Source organism: Mobula birostris, chromosome 10 (genome assembly GCF_030028105.1).
Source record: "Mobula birostris isolate sMobBir1 chromosome 10, sMobBir1.hap1, whole genome shotgun sequence".
NCBI lineage: Eukaryota > Metazoa > Chordata > Chondrichthyes > Myliobatiformes > Myliobatidae > Mobula > Mobula birostris.
Window position 1 is genome coordinate 123,343,505 of NC_092379.1, and position 15,229 is coordinate 123,358,733.

The window sequence follows — 15,229 nt, forward strand, 5'->3', positions numbered from 1 at the left end:
CAGCTGCTGGAAATCAAAAGCAACACACACAAAATGCTGGATGAACTCAGCCAGCAGCATCTATGGAAATGACAAGATAGTTGACGTTTTGGGCTGAGAAAGGGGAAAAGATGCCAGAATAAAAACGTGGGGGAAGGTGAAGGAGGCTAGCTGTAAAGAATGGTGGGGGGGGGGGAATTTGTTTTTTTGAAGGAGGTATCAATTACCCAGACGGAATATAAGGTGTTGCTCCTCCACCCTAGGGTGGCCTCATACTGCCACAGAAGGAGACCATGGACTGACATGTTGGAACAGGAATTAAAATGTTTGGCCACCAGGTAGTCCTGCTTGTGGTGAATGGTGCAGAGGTGCTCAAAGCAGCAGTCCTCGAATTTATGGCGAGTCTCTTTCTTTCTTTATTAATCTTTTTATTGATTTAGAAGGAACATAAATACAAACAAGAGAATTATCTCAAATATATATATATATATATATCAATAACAATACAGAGATTAAAATAGACATTATCAAAGTCAAACATAGTGTTAAGCTAGTATATAATGTATAATTTAAAAAAAACAGCTAATTCTCCTCTTATCAGTTCATGAAGAGGAAAGAAAAAACTTTGAATTTTAAATGAAGGAAAAAAAAACCACTACACTATACAGAAAAAAGGGACTGGGCAGTCCATTCTGAGGATACAACCAAAAAAAAAAGAAAGACTTTCTAATCAAATCTAAAACTTCGAAAAAAAATCAGAAGAGTAATAAATCAAATCAAATGAAAATATTGAATAAAAGGTCGCCAGATTTGCTCAAATTTAAAGGCTGTATCAAATGTCTTCCTTCTTATTTTCTCTAAACTTAAACAAGACATAATGGAGGAAAGCCAATAAAAGATAGTAGGTAGATTAGAATCGTTCCACTTCAGTAAAATGGCTCTCCTAGCCTATAAAGTTGAAAAGGCTATCATACGTTGAGCAGAAACAGGAATATTTCCTGGTTTCGATGGGGTAATCCCAAATATTGCCGTAAGTAAATTAGGTTGTAGGTCCAGATCCAAGACTTTTGATAATGTTTTTAAAACATCTCTCCAAAAATTGTCTAGCTTTATACAAGACAAAAACATATGAGTTAAAGTGGCCACCTCATTATTACATCTGTCACAAATAGGATTGATCTTGGAAAAAATACGTGCTAGTTTATCCTTTGACATGTGGGCCCGATGCACTATCTTGAACTGTATCAAGGAATGACGGGCACAAATAGATGAGCTATTAACCAAATGAAGAATTTTACTCCGTTGATTATCTGAGAATGACTCATGAACTTCCAATTCCCAAGCATGTTTAATTTTATCATTAGATATCATTCGTAAATTCAATATCCGTTTATAAGTTATAGCTATCAACCCTTTTTGAAGTGGTTTAAGCTGAAAAAACAGCGAGTCTCATCAGTGTAGAGGAGGTCACATTGGGAGCACCAGACACAACAGACGACCCCAGCAGATTCACAGGTGAAGTGTTGCCTCACCTGGAACGACTGCCTGAGGCCCTGAATGGAGGTGAGGGAGAGAGGTGTAGCACTTAAGCTGCTTGCAGGGATAAGTGTCGGGAGGGAGATTAGTGGGGAGGGATGAATGGCCAAGGGAACCACTAAGAGAGTGATTCCTGTAGAAAGCAGGGAGTGGGAGGAAAAGGTAGGATCCTTTGGAGATGCGGAAGTTTCAGAACATAATGTGTTGATGGAGTGGTAGGTAAGGACAAGAGAAATTCAATATTCAATCATAGTTAAGGCAGCATCAATAGTGGAGGGATGGAAACCCAGTTCTTTAAAGAATTGCTATAAAATTCTTGCTATAATAATCATGGAGAGGGTAGCATAATGTTTACTGTTCCTTAGATAATTATTTTTCATACTTTTTGAGATAAGAAATGGATCAAATGTTTCATATTTTTTTCATATAAGTTTCTAGTGCCTGGGTTAAGCGCAGTCAGATCAGGAATAACATTGCTATCTGCAGAGGAAGTGTCTGCTCTCAAAATGTGTATCAACTTCCAAATTGGCCATGTGTAGTGAGTTTATAATATTAATGTTTGATTTTCACTCCAAATATATTTCAGTCTTTATACAGAAATTAATATTAGATTATTAAAATGTGAGAGATTTTTTTTGCCCAAGTACAAATGTTGCAAAATATTTTGGCTGTTTTATTTCACGACAATCCTTGTACACCATAAATACAAGGTTCCATTTGGCAATTTTCCTGAAATAGTGAGCTATGTGAAGAAACAAAATCTGTCATGGCTTTGTGTTGTTTCAACACTTGTGAAATTCTCATTGGCAAAAGATTGTCAGCAAACCTGGTTGGAAATGGGTGTGCCAGCCTTGCTGGCCATACCCAGATGTCGATAATTTTTTTAAAAAATTGTCCCCATTAGTAAACTTCAAAATATTACCTTTTATTTTAATTGCTTTGGAGCTTGCTAATAATAAAGATTTGTAAATAGTTTTCTTTGGTTTGAAATCAAAAATATTAATAAGGACCTTGTACTGAATTTGCATGTATTGCATGTTTATATTTTAATAACAGAAATTATGTTACTTGTTTCTTCAGCATCTAGAATAGTTTCGGTTAAGGAATATTAAATGAATGTCAAGAAATAATCCATATTAAGCAGTTTGTTTATTTGAAACCTTGACAGTGCAACAGTCTGGTAGTATCCTGTGTTTTGTTACCTAGCTGTTGCTAAAAAGTCTCAACTATTTGCCATTAGGGTTCTAAATTTAAAAGATTTCATAGTATTTAATGGTTTTGCCACAAAAATTTCCTGAACAGTGCAAATTAATGGTAATCTAACAATTTAAATAGGGAATCAGTCAAGTTAGCTACATGGGAGCTAGTTTAAAACCAAGGCTGCTGGTAGGGCATACCCAAAGAACATATTGAAATAGAAAAGAAACATTCAACTTTTGAAACCATCCTATTTTGGATTATTTAGCTTCTGATTTGAACTCAGCATTCACCTCTAGCCGTATCACATCACTTACTGCTTAAAATGGAGGGCATGATGTGCTGGCAGAATTAATAAATTTAAGTATCACTGAAACATAATCTAGGACAAAAATGACTCTCTTAGCTGAAGGTGTAGTCACTCTCTGATAAGACTTAATATAATTAAACGACTAAGGAAAAAGCATTTTCAATTTCAACTATTGTAATAAGTGAATCATAGAGGCATACAGGGCAGAATGGGTTCTTTGGCCCACCAAGTCTGTGCTCGCCATCAACGACATGTTTACGTTAATCCTACATTAACTTTAATTTTATGCCCCCCACATTCTCATCATCTACCTGCAGAGACTACTATTCATCTTCATCAGAAAAATTGGAAATCTACAATAGCCAATTAACTTGCCAACCTGCAGACCTTTGGGATATAGGAGGAAATCAGAGCAGCCTGTATGGGGAGTGGAACCCATGCAGTCATGCAGAGAACGTGCAAGTTCCACATAGACATCACTCGAGGTCAGCATTGAACTCAGGTCTGCAGCGATCCGCAAACTGCGCCATTGTGCCACCTTGAAGTCTTTCTACATCAGTCTTCACTGATCCATGTTTTTAGCCAGTGGTCTGTGTTTTTACCATCTAGCTGTTATCTGCTCATTTATAGGATTGTCATCAGCTTTACTGCATTGTCCTTGTCTGTTTGGAAGACAAAGCTGAATGTCTAAACCTTGCAAATATAAGCGTTTGTTAGTTAATTTAGATGCACTTGTTTTTTCTAAAATGCAAATGTTATTATTTATCTGTTTTAAAAATGAAACCATTTTGGCTTTACCTGATCCATTTTTTTGTTATATTACAGCTGCATATCTTGTGATATTTCATTTATTTTTTGTGCTGTTTGTGTGGACCTATTGCAAAGCTATTTTTACAGAACCAGCACAGCCTTCTCGAAAGGTAATTCATTTTGACTTAAGTGAGCATTGATTGATCTTGTGTAAAAAGTTCGGTGTCATGTTTAACTTCATCATCGTGGTTTATGTAAAGCTGATGGATCATACTTGCTCTACAGAGCATCTTGGTACCCCAAGAACTCTCAAACAGAGTAGAGAATTGTAGGGTGTATTGTTACATTCCCTCGAGTGTTGTTGGATACTGATTCGGTACATCTGTTGAAGAAGCATCAAAACCATTGAGAGAAAAAGCTAATTGAGCTCCTTCTGTGCGGTTTGTTTTGAACAGCTTAGGCAAGAATGTACCTATTCGGCAATAATCTGTTTGAGCTAGAGACTATAAATGACTGAGAAATCTAACAAAATTGGTGGATGAATTTATAAGCAAAGGAAAATATCATTGAAAATGGGGGTTGATCTGTTAAAGCTGCTTGCAGCACAGTTAAATGATTTATAAAAACTAGTCACTTGGAATCTATCTCCATAATGTTGTAGGGATTCGTAGAATTTTGCAGGAGGTGTATAAGTCTAAGGTTCTTGAATTTATTCTGTTCCACTTTCTCCACCACTGAATTTTCTCCACCTTCCGTTTCTATCGGAGTTTCATTTCCCCTGCAGAATGATCCAAAATTCTTTATCTTACTGTGTTCAAGTTTTGTGTCTATTATAGGAAATCAACAGCAAATTGCCACATGAGAAACACAGAGAAAAACAGCAAATAATTCTAATTAATGTTGAATGATGGATTAATATTGGCAATGAAGGTATCTCTTCCATTCTTCTACAAAATAATCTCATTGGGTTATTTGCATCCACCTTACTCAGTAACAGACTCTTTGTTTAATAAGTCAAAGTTCGACCTTCTGCCTTTAGATCTAGGAAGGTAGCCAGTTTTCAGTAGAGCCTAGGTTCTGGAGTTCATGAGTTAACTGTCAACATACCTGTTTAAAGGCAAAGCCTCCTGACAGTTAAAACTGTTTAGCATCTTAATACTTTCAGCCAGGTTTCAAGTATAGTGTTCAAATCAGCTAGTTGTTGAACAACACACAGTACTAAAATGCCATAACTCTAGTTTTTAAAATGGCAATAAGTAATGCAAAAATACAATTGCTATATTAAAACCACATACTGTGAGGTGTAACTTTTTTGCATTAGGGTATTAAAATTTATTCCATCTTCTAATGAGTTTTGAGAGACTGGTCTTGATGGTAAACCCTGATATTATTATTGCCATTTACTTCTGACTTCCTGTTATATCATAATACGACATAACATTCATTCTTCTTGCTGCACCACAAAATTAGCTCTTTTTTTAATGCAACATTCTTGCACACTCTTGTTAATGGAACTTTGTTATATTTTCCATGTGCTTGTAGTTTCAATTGACCAGAGCTGACAGAGAGAGATATGAGCGAGAAGAAAATCCTGAGGTGCAAAAGCAAATTCTATTGGATGTGGCTAAAACATTACCAGTGTACACCAAGACTGCATCCGGAGGTATGAGAATCCAATATCACACATCTGTAATGTTTCATGTTTGAAAAACAAACATAAAGTAAGTGCACTAAATCAGTAGCAAAAGCTGACCCCTTTTGAGAAAATAATTAATTTGACTAATAGTGAGAAGAGGGAAGAAATAACTTAGTGCTAGGCCATAAGACATAGGAGCAGAATTAGGCCATTCAGTCCATCGAGCCTGCTCTGCCATTTCATCGTGGCTGATCCCGGATCACACCAACCCCATACACCTGCCTTCTCGCCATATCCTTTGATGCTCTGAGCGATCAGGAAGCTATCAACTTTCACCATGGGCTTGGCCTCCATCGCACTCTGTGGCAGAGCATTCCACAGATTCACCACTCTCTGACTAAAAAAAATTTCAACTTACCTCTGTTCTAAAAGGTTGCCCCTCAATTTTAAGGCTGTACCCTCTAGTTCTGGATACTACCACCATAAGAAACATCCCCTCCACATCCACACTATCTAGTCCTTTCAACATTTGGTAGGTTTCAATGAGATCCCTTCGCAAGCTTCTAAATTCCAGTGAGTACAGGACCATAGCTGCCAAATGCTCCTCATATGTTAACCACTTGAATCCCAGAATCATCCTCGTGAACATGCTCTGGATTCTCTCCAATGGCGACACATCCTTTCTGAGATATGGGGCCCAAAACTGTTAACAGTACTCCAAGTGCGGCCTGACCAGTGTCTTATAAAGCTTCAGCATTATCTCCTTGCTTTTAATTTCTACTCCTCTTGAAATAAATGCCAACATTATATTTGCTGCCTTTACCACAGACTCAATCTATAGATTAACCTGCTGGGAGTCTTGCATGAAAACTTCAAAGTCCCTCTGCACCATGGTGGAAAGGAGGTTATGTTACAATGTCATTACAATTCGAATGCATACAGACTCCAAAAAGGGGCATTATCCTGCACGTATACTGTTCACCCTTGTTCGTCCACAGTGCAGGCACTCTGCTGAACAGTAATAGGTTTATTGTGGTGTATTTCAGCTGAAAATGACAGTATTGATTTTGTCTTATCAATTACTAGCCTGGTGGCCTTTTATGTTGTTTGATGCTGTAACATTGACCACCCTTTACAGCTGTTGAAATGTTTTATTTCTAAATTTATAGACCTATGTTATGCAACTGAATCCTGTTATATACTAAAAGTTTAAAAAGGAAGAAGTTTTCCAAGAAACTTTTGATTTAGAAAGTTCTTCATCTAAGCACTAAAATTGCAGGAGAGTGATACTAATCCTTCTTCTTTTCATTAGCCATCCGATACTGTGACCGGTGCCAACTGATTAAGCCTGATCGTTGTCATCACTGCTCCATCTGTGACACGTATGCAGTTCAGATCTTTTAATTAAAGAAATCTAAAATGAAGCAACTAGATTGATTTAAATGAACAATGTTCTTGTACAAATGATCATATATGTAGATTGGATTCAATGAATTCTAATATATATCCTATTCTTGATTTGAATGCAGTGAAATTCTATGATATTACTTGTATACAATGAACAGATTTCTCACCTGCAGAGTTAAATATTCATGGTATCAGTACATAGTTAGTAACATGGTTTCTCCCCTGCTGGAGAATGTAATGCTGACTATACCTTTGGTCTTTGATTTTCACATCAGCACTTCTGTATACCAACTGCAGCAGAGCTACATTTGTAAAGCTATATTTAATGAGTTGCTTGCCCCTTAATGCATTTTGCTGAAGTAACTGAAATGCTGTCATTAGACAGTCTTCTATGTGAATCTGACAAAATTCATTCCTTTTATGCAATGAAGGGAAAGTAAGTTTAGTACAAGTGAATATGGCAATGATCTAATTTCAAAAACTGAGAATGCAAGTTTCAAGGGATCAAGAATACAATAATGCATTCAATCCTACTTTGAACAGATATCTAAGCATAGCAATTTAAAATGACAGTTTTTTTATTATTTGGTGCATAAAATAGTGGAATAAGCAATAGTTAAAACAATACATCAGTTCTCTTGTCACACAAATGTTCACGTGCTTACTTTCAGAGCACTGTTGAACAGCTTAGAGTGTAAGAAGCAGGAGGAAGAATAGGTCACACAGTCCCTTGAGCCTACTCACCATTTGACAAGGTCATTGCTTACCTATCAAAATGCTATTTTTCTGCCTGATCCTCATATACATGGAAGGTCAGTTAAAGATCATAGATCTGAAACGCTGGCACAAAGCCACCGATTTATAGCCAAGAGTTTCAGAAGAAATCACCAGCTGTCAGCTGTTCACTCTTTAGTCCACCAGATTTCCCAAGTGTATAATGAAAAGCAGAAGGTGAGGGTGTGCTGGGGTTTAGATATTGGCACATTTTTTCTTACACTCAACAGTGGAGCAGTGAGTTACAGTACCAAGAAATGCACTGGTTGCACTCTGCATCCAGCTTGTATCTTTACAGCATAGAGAACTGTTGTGTTTACAGAGACTTCCATTTCAATGTCTTTGATAAAACATCAATGTTTTTTAACGTTAATATTTCTAATTATTTGATTTTAATGTGCAGTTAATTATATTTTTTACATTTAGTTACCAAAATAATGTTTTAATTCCCTGAATGTTCTAATCCCCTTTTTGACTTGTTTAAATGTTTCTGCAAGCCAGAAATATTTTAAAAAGCTTTGAAGTCTACTGATGACCATTAAGGCTGTCAGGGACTTGGAATATGCTACTTGACTTCCTCACCAGATACCTGTCAAGTACGGAGGTTCGTCCAGTCATTAGGAAAATTATTCATGGATACAGTGGGCAATGGATCTAGATATGAACCAGGTCCAGAATAATCTGGCCTGCAATTTCTTTTTCTCTTTCCACAGATCAGTTTTTTAAAAATCATTTTCTCTTCTAACCCATAACCTGCAATTTGAAATGTGTAAATAATTAATGTTCACATTATCTAGGTTGAAACATAGACTGAAATTATTTAGCTGGTTGGACAGATTCCCGGATTAATCGTTGGCTAACTACAGTCTATCTTGAATAATTGTATTTCATATTTTCCCTTTCTCCCACATGTTTAAACTCCAGTTCTGACCATTTAAACGTTATCATTTAATTGCTTGGATATTTGCAGCAGTGATTTCAACTGCCTGAATCCTAACCCTAGAATTCCCAAACCAAACTTTTCCATATCCTTATCTCTCCTATTTTTAAGAAACACCTTAAATTTTATCTCACTAACCAGCCTGTAGCTCCAATGCAGATTTGTCAAATTTAGTTTGCTAACACTTCTGTGAAGTACCTTGAGTTTCAACAATGCTAAAGGGTTTGTAAATTGATGTTGAAGACCAGCCAAAATTCTCCTGGAAGTACCTGAGGTTTACTTTTTAAATGGTTATTATTTATTACTAACGGATTTCTTTGTTTTGTTTTTAGGTGTGTATTGAAAATGGACCATCACTGTCCTTGGTAGGTCAAATCTGATATTTAACCAAGCACTAGGCAACAAGTGTAATCAAGTCATAAAACTTTTTATAATCAAGTCATTAATTCACACATAACATAATTTGCGGTTTCATTATAGAGTGGACAGAGACACAGTGTAAGATTTCTAGTGTGAATTCAGATAATGCCAGACGATTTCTTAATTGTCTGGTTTCTCATCTTTAATATTGAAAATCCTGTTGAAATAAACTTGTAGTTGGTTACTGTTCATTAGTCATTGTGACCTAGAACTTTTCATCTGCAGAATTAAAAAGAGTTTTAGATAAATTAATATCCATTCAGTATTTCAAAATTCCTTAATTTATAATTAGTTTCATTTTTGTCCCATAAAACAGGACAATTTATAGTTAAGTAGATCTTCAGTTGCAGTTTACTTCCCTGAAAGTTTATCTGTTCAGTAATAACCTTCCTTAGCATTGACATGCTCCAATTTTTTTTTGGGGGGGGGTGAAAAAGAATATTAATGGCTTGGAAAATTTTTACATTTTTATCTTAGTACAAGAGCAACTGTAGAGTCCTGCATGATAGATTCAGTCAGACTTGCCTCCTATTTAATAGATAACAGATTCATGTACCACTCAAGAAACTCAGCCCATAACCTTCAGGGCAGTAAGAACAATTGCTGCACTGCAGCAGATGCGTGTTTCTTATAGGATGTTAAACAAGATCCATCTTTCCTTTCAATTAGGCATAAAAGATTTCATGAAACTACGGTTCTAAAAAACAAAGGAATTTGCCCTGGAGCCTTTTATTTATAAATATTTCATCCGGTATCATATTGACTGGGACTCCCACACTGTAAAAGGGCTGGATGGCTTGGAGTTTGTCAAATGTGTTCAGGAAAGTTTTCTATGTTTGTAAATCAATATATAGAGGAACCAACAAGAGAGGATGCAAAACTTGATCTCCTATTAGGGAACCAGACAGGTCAGGTGACAGAAGTATGTGTAAGCGAACATTTTGGGTCCAGTGACAATAATGTAATTAGTTTCAAGTTAATTATGGATAAGGATAGGTCTGGTCCTCGAACTGAGGTCTGGTCACTGATTCTAAATTGGAGAAAGGCCAATTTTGTGGAAGTGAGAAAGAATCTAGGAAGAGTTGATTGGGATAAGTTGTTTTCTGGCAAGAATTTGTTCAGTAAGTGGAAAACCTTCAAAGGCGAAATTTTGAGAGTGCAGAGTTTGCATGGTCCTGCCAGGATTAAAGGCAAAGTTAACAGGCATAGGGAACCTTGGTTTTCCAGCGATATTGGCGATCTGGTTAAGCAAAAGAGAGAGTTGTATAGCAGATGTAGGCAACAGGGAACAAATGAGGTACTTGAAGAGTATAGAAATGTAAGAAAATACTGAATTAGAAAATCAGGAAGACAAAAAGAAGACATGAGGTTGCTTTGGCAGATAATGTGAAGGTAAACCCGAAGGGTTTCTACAAGTATATTAAGAGTAAAAGGATAGTAAGGGACAAAATTGGTCCCCCAATGATAATGTGGTAAATTGGATTAGCAAGTTTGCTGATGACACTAAGATTGGAGGCGTTGTGGACAGCAAGGACGCATTTCAAAGCTTGCAGAGGGATCTGGACCAACTGGAAAAATGGGCCAGAAAATGGCAGATGGAATTTAATGCAGACAAGTGTGAGGTATTGCATTTTGGAAGGACAAATCAAGGTAGGACATACACAGTAGGTGGTAGGGCACTGAGGAGTGCGGAGGAACAAAGAGATCTGGGAGTTCAGATACATAATTCCTTGAAAGTGGCGTCACAGGTAGACAGGGTTGTAAAGAAGGTTTTTGGCATCCTGGCATTCATAAATCAAAGTATTGAGTATAGGAGTTGGGATGTTATGGCAAGGTTGTATAAGACATTGGTGAGGCCAAATTTGGAATATATGTGTGCAGTTCTGGTCACCTAACTGTAGGAAGGATATCAGTAAGATTGAAAGAGTGCAGAGAAGATTTACTAAGATGTTGGCGGGTCTTCAGGAGTTGAGTTACAGGGAAAGATTGAACAGGTTAGGACTTTATTCCTTGGAGCGTAGAAGAATGAGGGGAGATTTGATAGAGGTTTACAAAATTATGAGGGGTATAGACAGAGTAAGTGCGAGTAGACACTTTTCACTTAGATTAGGAGAGATAAATACGAGAGGACATGGCTTTTGGGTGAAAGGGGAAAGATTTAGGGAGAACTTCTTCACTCAGAGAGTGGTGGGAGTGTGGAACGAGCTGCCATCTGATGTGGTAAATGCGGGCTCACTCTTAAGTTTGGAGAATGAATTGGATAGGTACATGGATGGGAGAGGTCTGGAGGGTTATGGATTGGGTGCAGGTCAATGGGACTAGCAGAATGAAGGTTTGGCACAGACTAGAAGGGCCAAATGGCCTGTTTTCTGTGCTGTAGTGTTCTATGGTTCTATCACTGGCAAAAAGTGTTATCTGATCATCATTTTACTGAAATCTGTGGAATCCTACTGGACAACTGTGATTTCAAAAATAATTTATTGGTTATGTTATGAGGTTGTGAAAATGGAATTTAAATCCCAGTTGTTATTTATTATATAAACAAAGGCTTTGTTCTAATAGTTTTCTTTCTCTCTAGGGTGAACAACTGTATTGGATTTTCAAACTACAAATTTTTTCTGCTCTTTCTGGGATATTCCATGCTGTATTCGTTGTTTGTTGCTGCCACTGTTCTGCAATATTTCATCATGTTTTGGACGGTAACTTCCAGTTTGCATGTATCCTCACTCAAAATATGAAACATGCACAAATGAAATCTGGATATGGATTGTCAGTTCAATAGTTACTTTAGTTGGTTCGAGGTACACAAACAATATTTGATTGCTTGTTGAAAATCTCCACTACAACAATGTTTTAGTTAACATGTATGTAGTCTCGGTTTATTTCCTTGCACCTTCCTTGTCATTTCTCGAAGGTATCATACCTAGTTAGCATGCATTTCTAATTAGTACTGAGACTGGTGGAACCGGACTGTGGTGGCAACTTTTCATCAGGGCCTAAAGTGAGTGCTAGCAAGCTATTGGGTCTTTGATGGTATCACAGACGACCACTGTCCTATGTCAGTCTTTTTCAATCTATTTATTCCTCTGAAGATATTCACTTTATAGTGATCAGGTGTGGAGTTTGGGCTAACTATCCTCCCCATCACATTTCCTATTCAGGAGCATAACAACTGATGGATAGGTGTAAAGTAGTGACCATTTTAAGATTACTTAAATCACATGAACTTCAAATTAGAGTTTGGATCATCTCAGCTCTGAAGTTTATATATAAAATTATATCATGTATCTTTGTTATTGTCTACATGGCTCAGAACAACGATTGCTTTGAAAATTGCTTTGAAAATCACAAGTTTGCTGTGTTCTTGCTCAGTGATAGTTCATTGGCTCTTATTTTCCTGACAGGGTGGTCTTCCCGATGGTCCTGCAAAATTCCATGTTCTCTTTCTTCTTTTCGTGGCTGTCATGTTCTTCCTGAGCCTCATGTTCCTCCTTAGCTACCATTGTTGGCTGGTCAGTTTAAACAGATCTACATTAGGTAAGACTTCAGCAACATATCACTTGTTTGCAATTATTAAGGAATGGATGAGTGGATTTAAAATTCAGGTCTGGATGTTTGATGCTGTGGATTACTTAGGGGCATTGAAGAAGAGGGCGGGGGGAGAAGGGAGAGCCTGGGTTTCTGCTGTGGGCATGTCTGTGGAGTTTTAACTTGCAGCTTCTCTGTCCTGATAGGCTCAATGGTTATGCCAGTCATTCTTGGTGGTCTCCTCCAGTATTGCATCCCCTCAAGATATCTGTACTCATATTCTGAATTTTTGCACATCCAGATCATTATGGCTATGCCTTAAGCTGATGAGTCCATACATTCCTTCCGTCCACCATCCCTCTTTTCTCTCCTTGGAGACACTCTTACAGATCTACAGATTTCATCAAGCCATAGCATCTGTTCTAATATTTATGGCATGCCATGATATTCTGTTAAAGGTGTTCAATAAATAGAAGCAGATGTTGCAGCTGTTGTGACAGTACTTGTATATGTCCTACCTGAGGATCGTTTTCATTGGACAAATATAACAGAAGGATTATCAGTTTGCTGTTTCTACTTCATTTTAATCCATACTACTACAAAATACAGTATTTTAATGCAGATGCACTCGGCTCATTCTATTAAACCAAACGGTTATTCAAATATTTTCATAAGGAATAGTGTTGGTTAGGTCTTGATCCTTTTATAAGCTCATAAAAATTGCCCATAATGTGCAATATTTGAACTGTGTTTTGTCTTCTGCTTTATGAGTCAGCCTCCAGTAACACTTCTCCAAACTCAAAATGAACTAGTCCTCAACAAAAAAAATACTTCCGTATCAGAGAACTCGTGCCATTTAGGTTGTCTTTATGAACAGTGACTTCCCAAAATGTTAGCATTCATTTAAATTAACTGGGTGCGGGAAAGGAGGAAGAAACATTGTGAGGAGCAGCCAACAGTGCAAGCATTAAAAACCAAATGGTCAGTTTCATAACACTGGGTGTGGAATCTGGAAGCTTGAGATCCAGGCTGAGAAATAAGCTGTGTGCAAGAAGCATAAAATAAACATTTTAGAAATTGTGAGTCAAATGACAGTCCAACATGAAGAAAGTGGTGTACAGAGAAAACCTATAAGGGTGTTGCCAGTTCTGAAGGACCTGAGTTATAAGGCAAGATTAAATAGGTCAGGAACATAGAAGACTGAGAGGTATACAAAATTATGAGGGGTATAGATAGGGTAAATGCATACTGGCTTTTCCCACTGAGTTGTCTACAACTAGAGGTCATGGGTTAGGGGTGAAAGATGAAAAGTTCAAGGGGAACATGAGGGGAAATTTCTCTACTCAGGGGGACATGAGATTGTGGAACGAGCTGCCAGCATAAGTGTTGCATGCAAGCTCAAACTCAGTGCTTAAGAGAAGTTTGGATAGGTACATAGATGGTAGGCGTATGGAGGGCTGTGGTCCCAGTGCAGGTTGATGAAAGTAGGCAGTTTAAATGGTTCGGTGCAGACTAGATGGGCCAATTGGTTTATTTCTGTGCTATATTTTTCCTTGACTCTAAAAATAGCGGCATAGAAAGTAACTAAATATTGCACTTTAGCATGAACAGAAATGCTGCATGCACTGAGCAATTTTCTAACTAGCTTTCTGTAAATATCTAGCTGATCCTTCAAAGAAGTAATGATCAGATTGTTCTTGAATGTGAAACAATTCTGTGGATTTGTTAAAATATTTCTTTTTTTTTCTTTCCAGAGGCCTTCTCAGCACCAATATTTCAGCATGGTCCAGATAAAAATGGTTACAACCTTGGCATGAGGAAAAATTTAGAGCATGTATTTGGTCCAGAAAAAAAGTATTGGCTGCTACCTATTTTTACCAGGTACTCTACCCATTTGGACTCTCAGCACTGATGTGCCTTTGTAACTGTGTGGAAAATTTTAAATAAGAAAAAAATAAATAAACTGCAGTATATGTATATTGAATAGATTAAAAATCATGCAAAACAAATAATATGTATTAACAAAAAAGTGAGGTGGTGTTCACGGGTTCAATGTCCATTCAGGAATCAGATGGCGGAGGGGAAGAAGCTGTTCCTAAATCGCTGAGTGTGGGCCTTCAGAAGGCTTCTGTACCTGCTACCTGATGGTAACAATGAGAAAAGGGTATGCCCTGGGTAATGGGGTCCTTAATAATGGACGAGCTTTTCTGAGACACTGCTCCTTGAAAATGTCCTGGGTACTTTGTAGGCTAGTACCCAAGATGGAGCCGACTAAATTTATGACCCTCTGCGGTTTCTTTCAGTCCTGTGTAGCACCCCCACCCCCCCACCCCCAATACCAGACAGTGATGCAGCCTGTTAGAATGCTCTCCACAGTTAAGGGAGTTCACATTCTTCTTCTTAGGCACTGGTATAATTGTTGCCTTTTTGAAATAAGTGGGAACCCACCCATAGCAGTGAGAGGTTGAAAATGCCCTTGAATACTCCGGCCAGCTTGTTGGCACAAGTTTTCAGAACCTTACCAGATACTCTGTCGGGGCCTTTCACCTTGCAAGGGTTCACCCTCTTTAAAGACCTCTGAGACAGAGATCACAGGGTCACTGGGTGCAGCAGGGATCTTCACAGCTGCAGTTATATTCTCCCTTTCAAAGCTGGCATAGAAGGTGTTGAGTTCATCTGGTAGTGAAGCATCGCTGCCATTCATGCTATTGGGTTTCACTTTACAGGAAGTAATGTCTTGCAAACACTGCCA

The 15,229-nt window shown here is 37.7% G+C and overlaps 2 protein-coding genes across 5 annotated transcripts in view; one reads left to right on the top strand and one right to left on the bottom strand.

Annotated features, from left to right (window-relative positions):
• Window positions 1-15,229, top strand: part of zdhhc15b (zinc finger DHHC-type palmitoyltransferase 15b) — a 55,641-nt gene that overhangs the window by 28,990 nt on the left and 11,422 nt on the right. For both annotated transcript variants that reach the window (XM_072270908.1, XM_072270909.1), the window contains exons 3-9: window positions 3,848-3,942; window positions 5,315-5,435; window positions 6,721-6,790; window positions 8,862-8,894; window positions 11,528-11,648; window positions 12,354-12,486; window positions 14,232-14,358. In XM_072270908.1, the coding sequence (XP_072127009.1) occupies window positions 3,848-3,942; window positions 5,315-5,435; window positions 6,721-6,790; window positions 8,862-8,894; window positions 11,528-11,648; window positions 12,354-12,486; window positions 14,232-14,358 (700 nt within the window). The remainder of the gene's footprint in view (window positions 1-3,847; window positions 3,943-5,314; window positions 5,436-6,720; window positions 6,791-8,861; window positions 8,895-11,527; window positions 11,649-12,353; window positions 12,487-14,231; window positions 14,359-15,229) is intronic.
• The window catches only part of uprt (uracil phosphoribosyltransferase (FUR1) homolog (S. cerevisiae)), a 73,654-nt gene that overhangs the window by 12,425 nt on the left and 46,000 nt on the right, over window positions 1-15,229 (bottom strand). The window contains exon 7 of one of the 3 annotated variants that reach the window (XM_072270914.1): window positions 4,516-4,550. The exons of the other annotated variants lie outside the window; for them this stretch is intronic. Within the exon in view, the coding sequence (XP_072127015.1) occupies window positions 4,531-4,550 (20 nt within the window). The 3' untranslated portion in view covers window positions 4,516-4,530. Of the gene's footprint in view, window positions 1-4,515; window positions 4,551-15,229 lie in introns of those variants that run through there. 3 annotated transcript variants of the gene reach the window in all.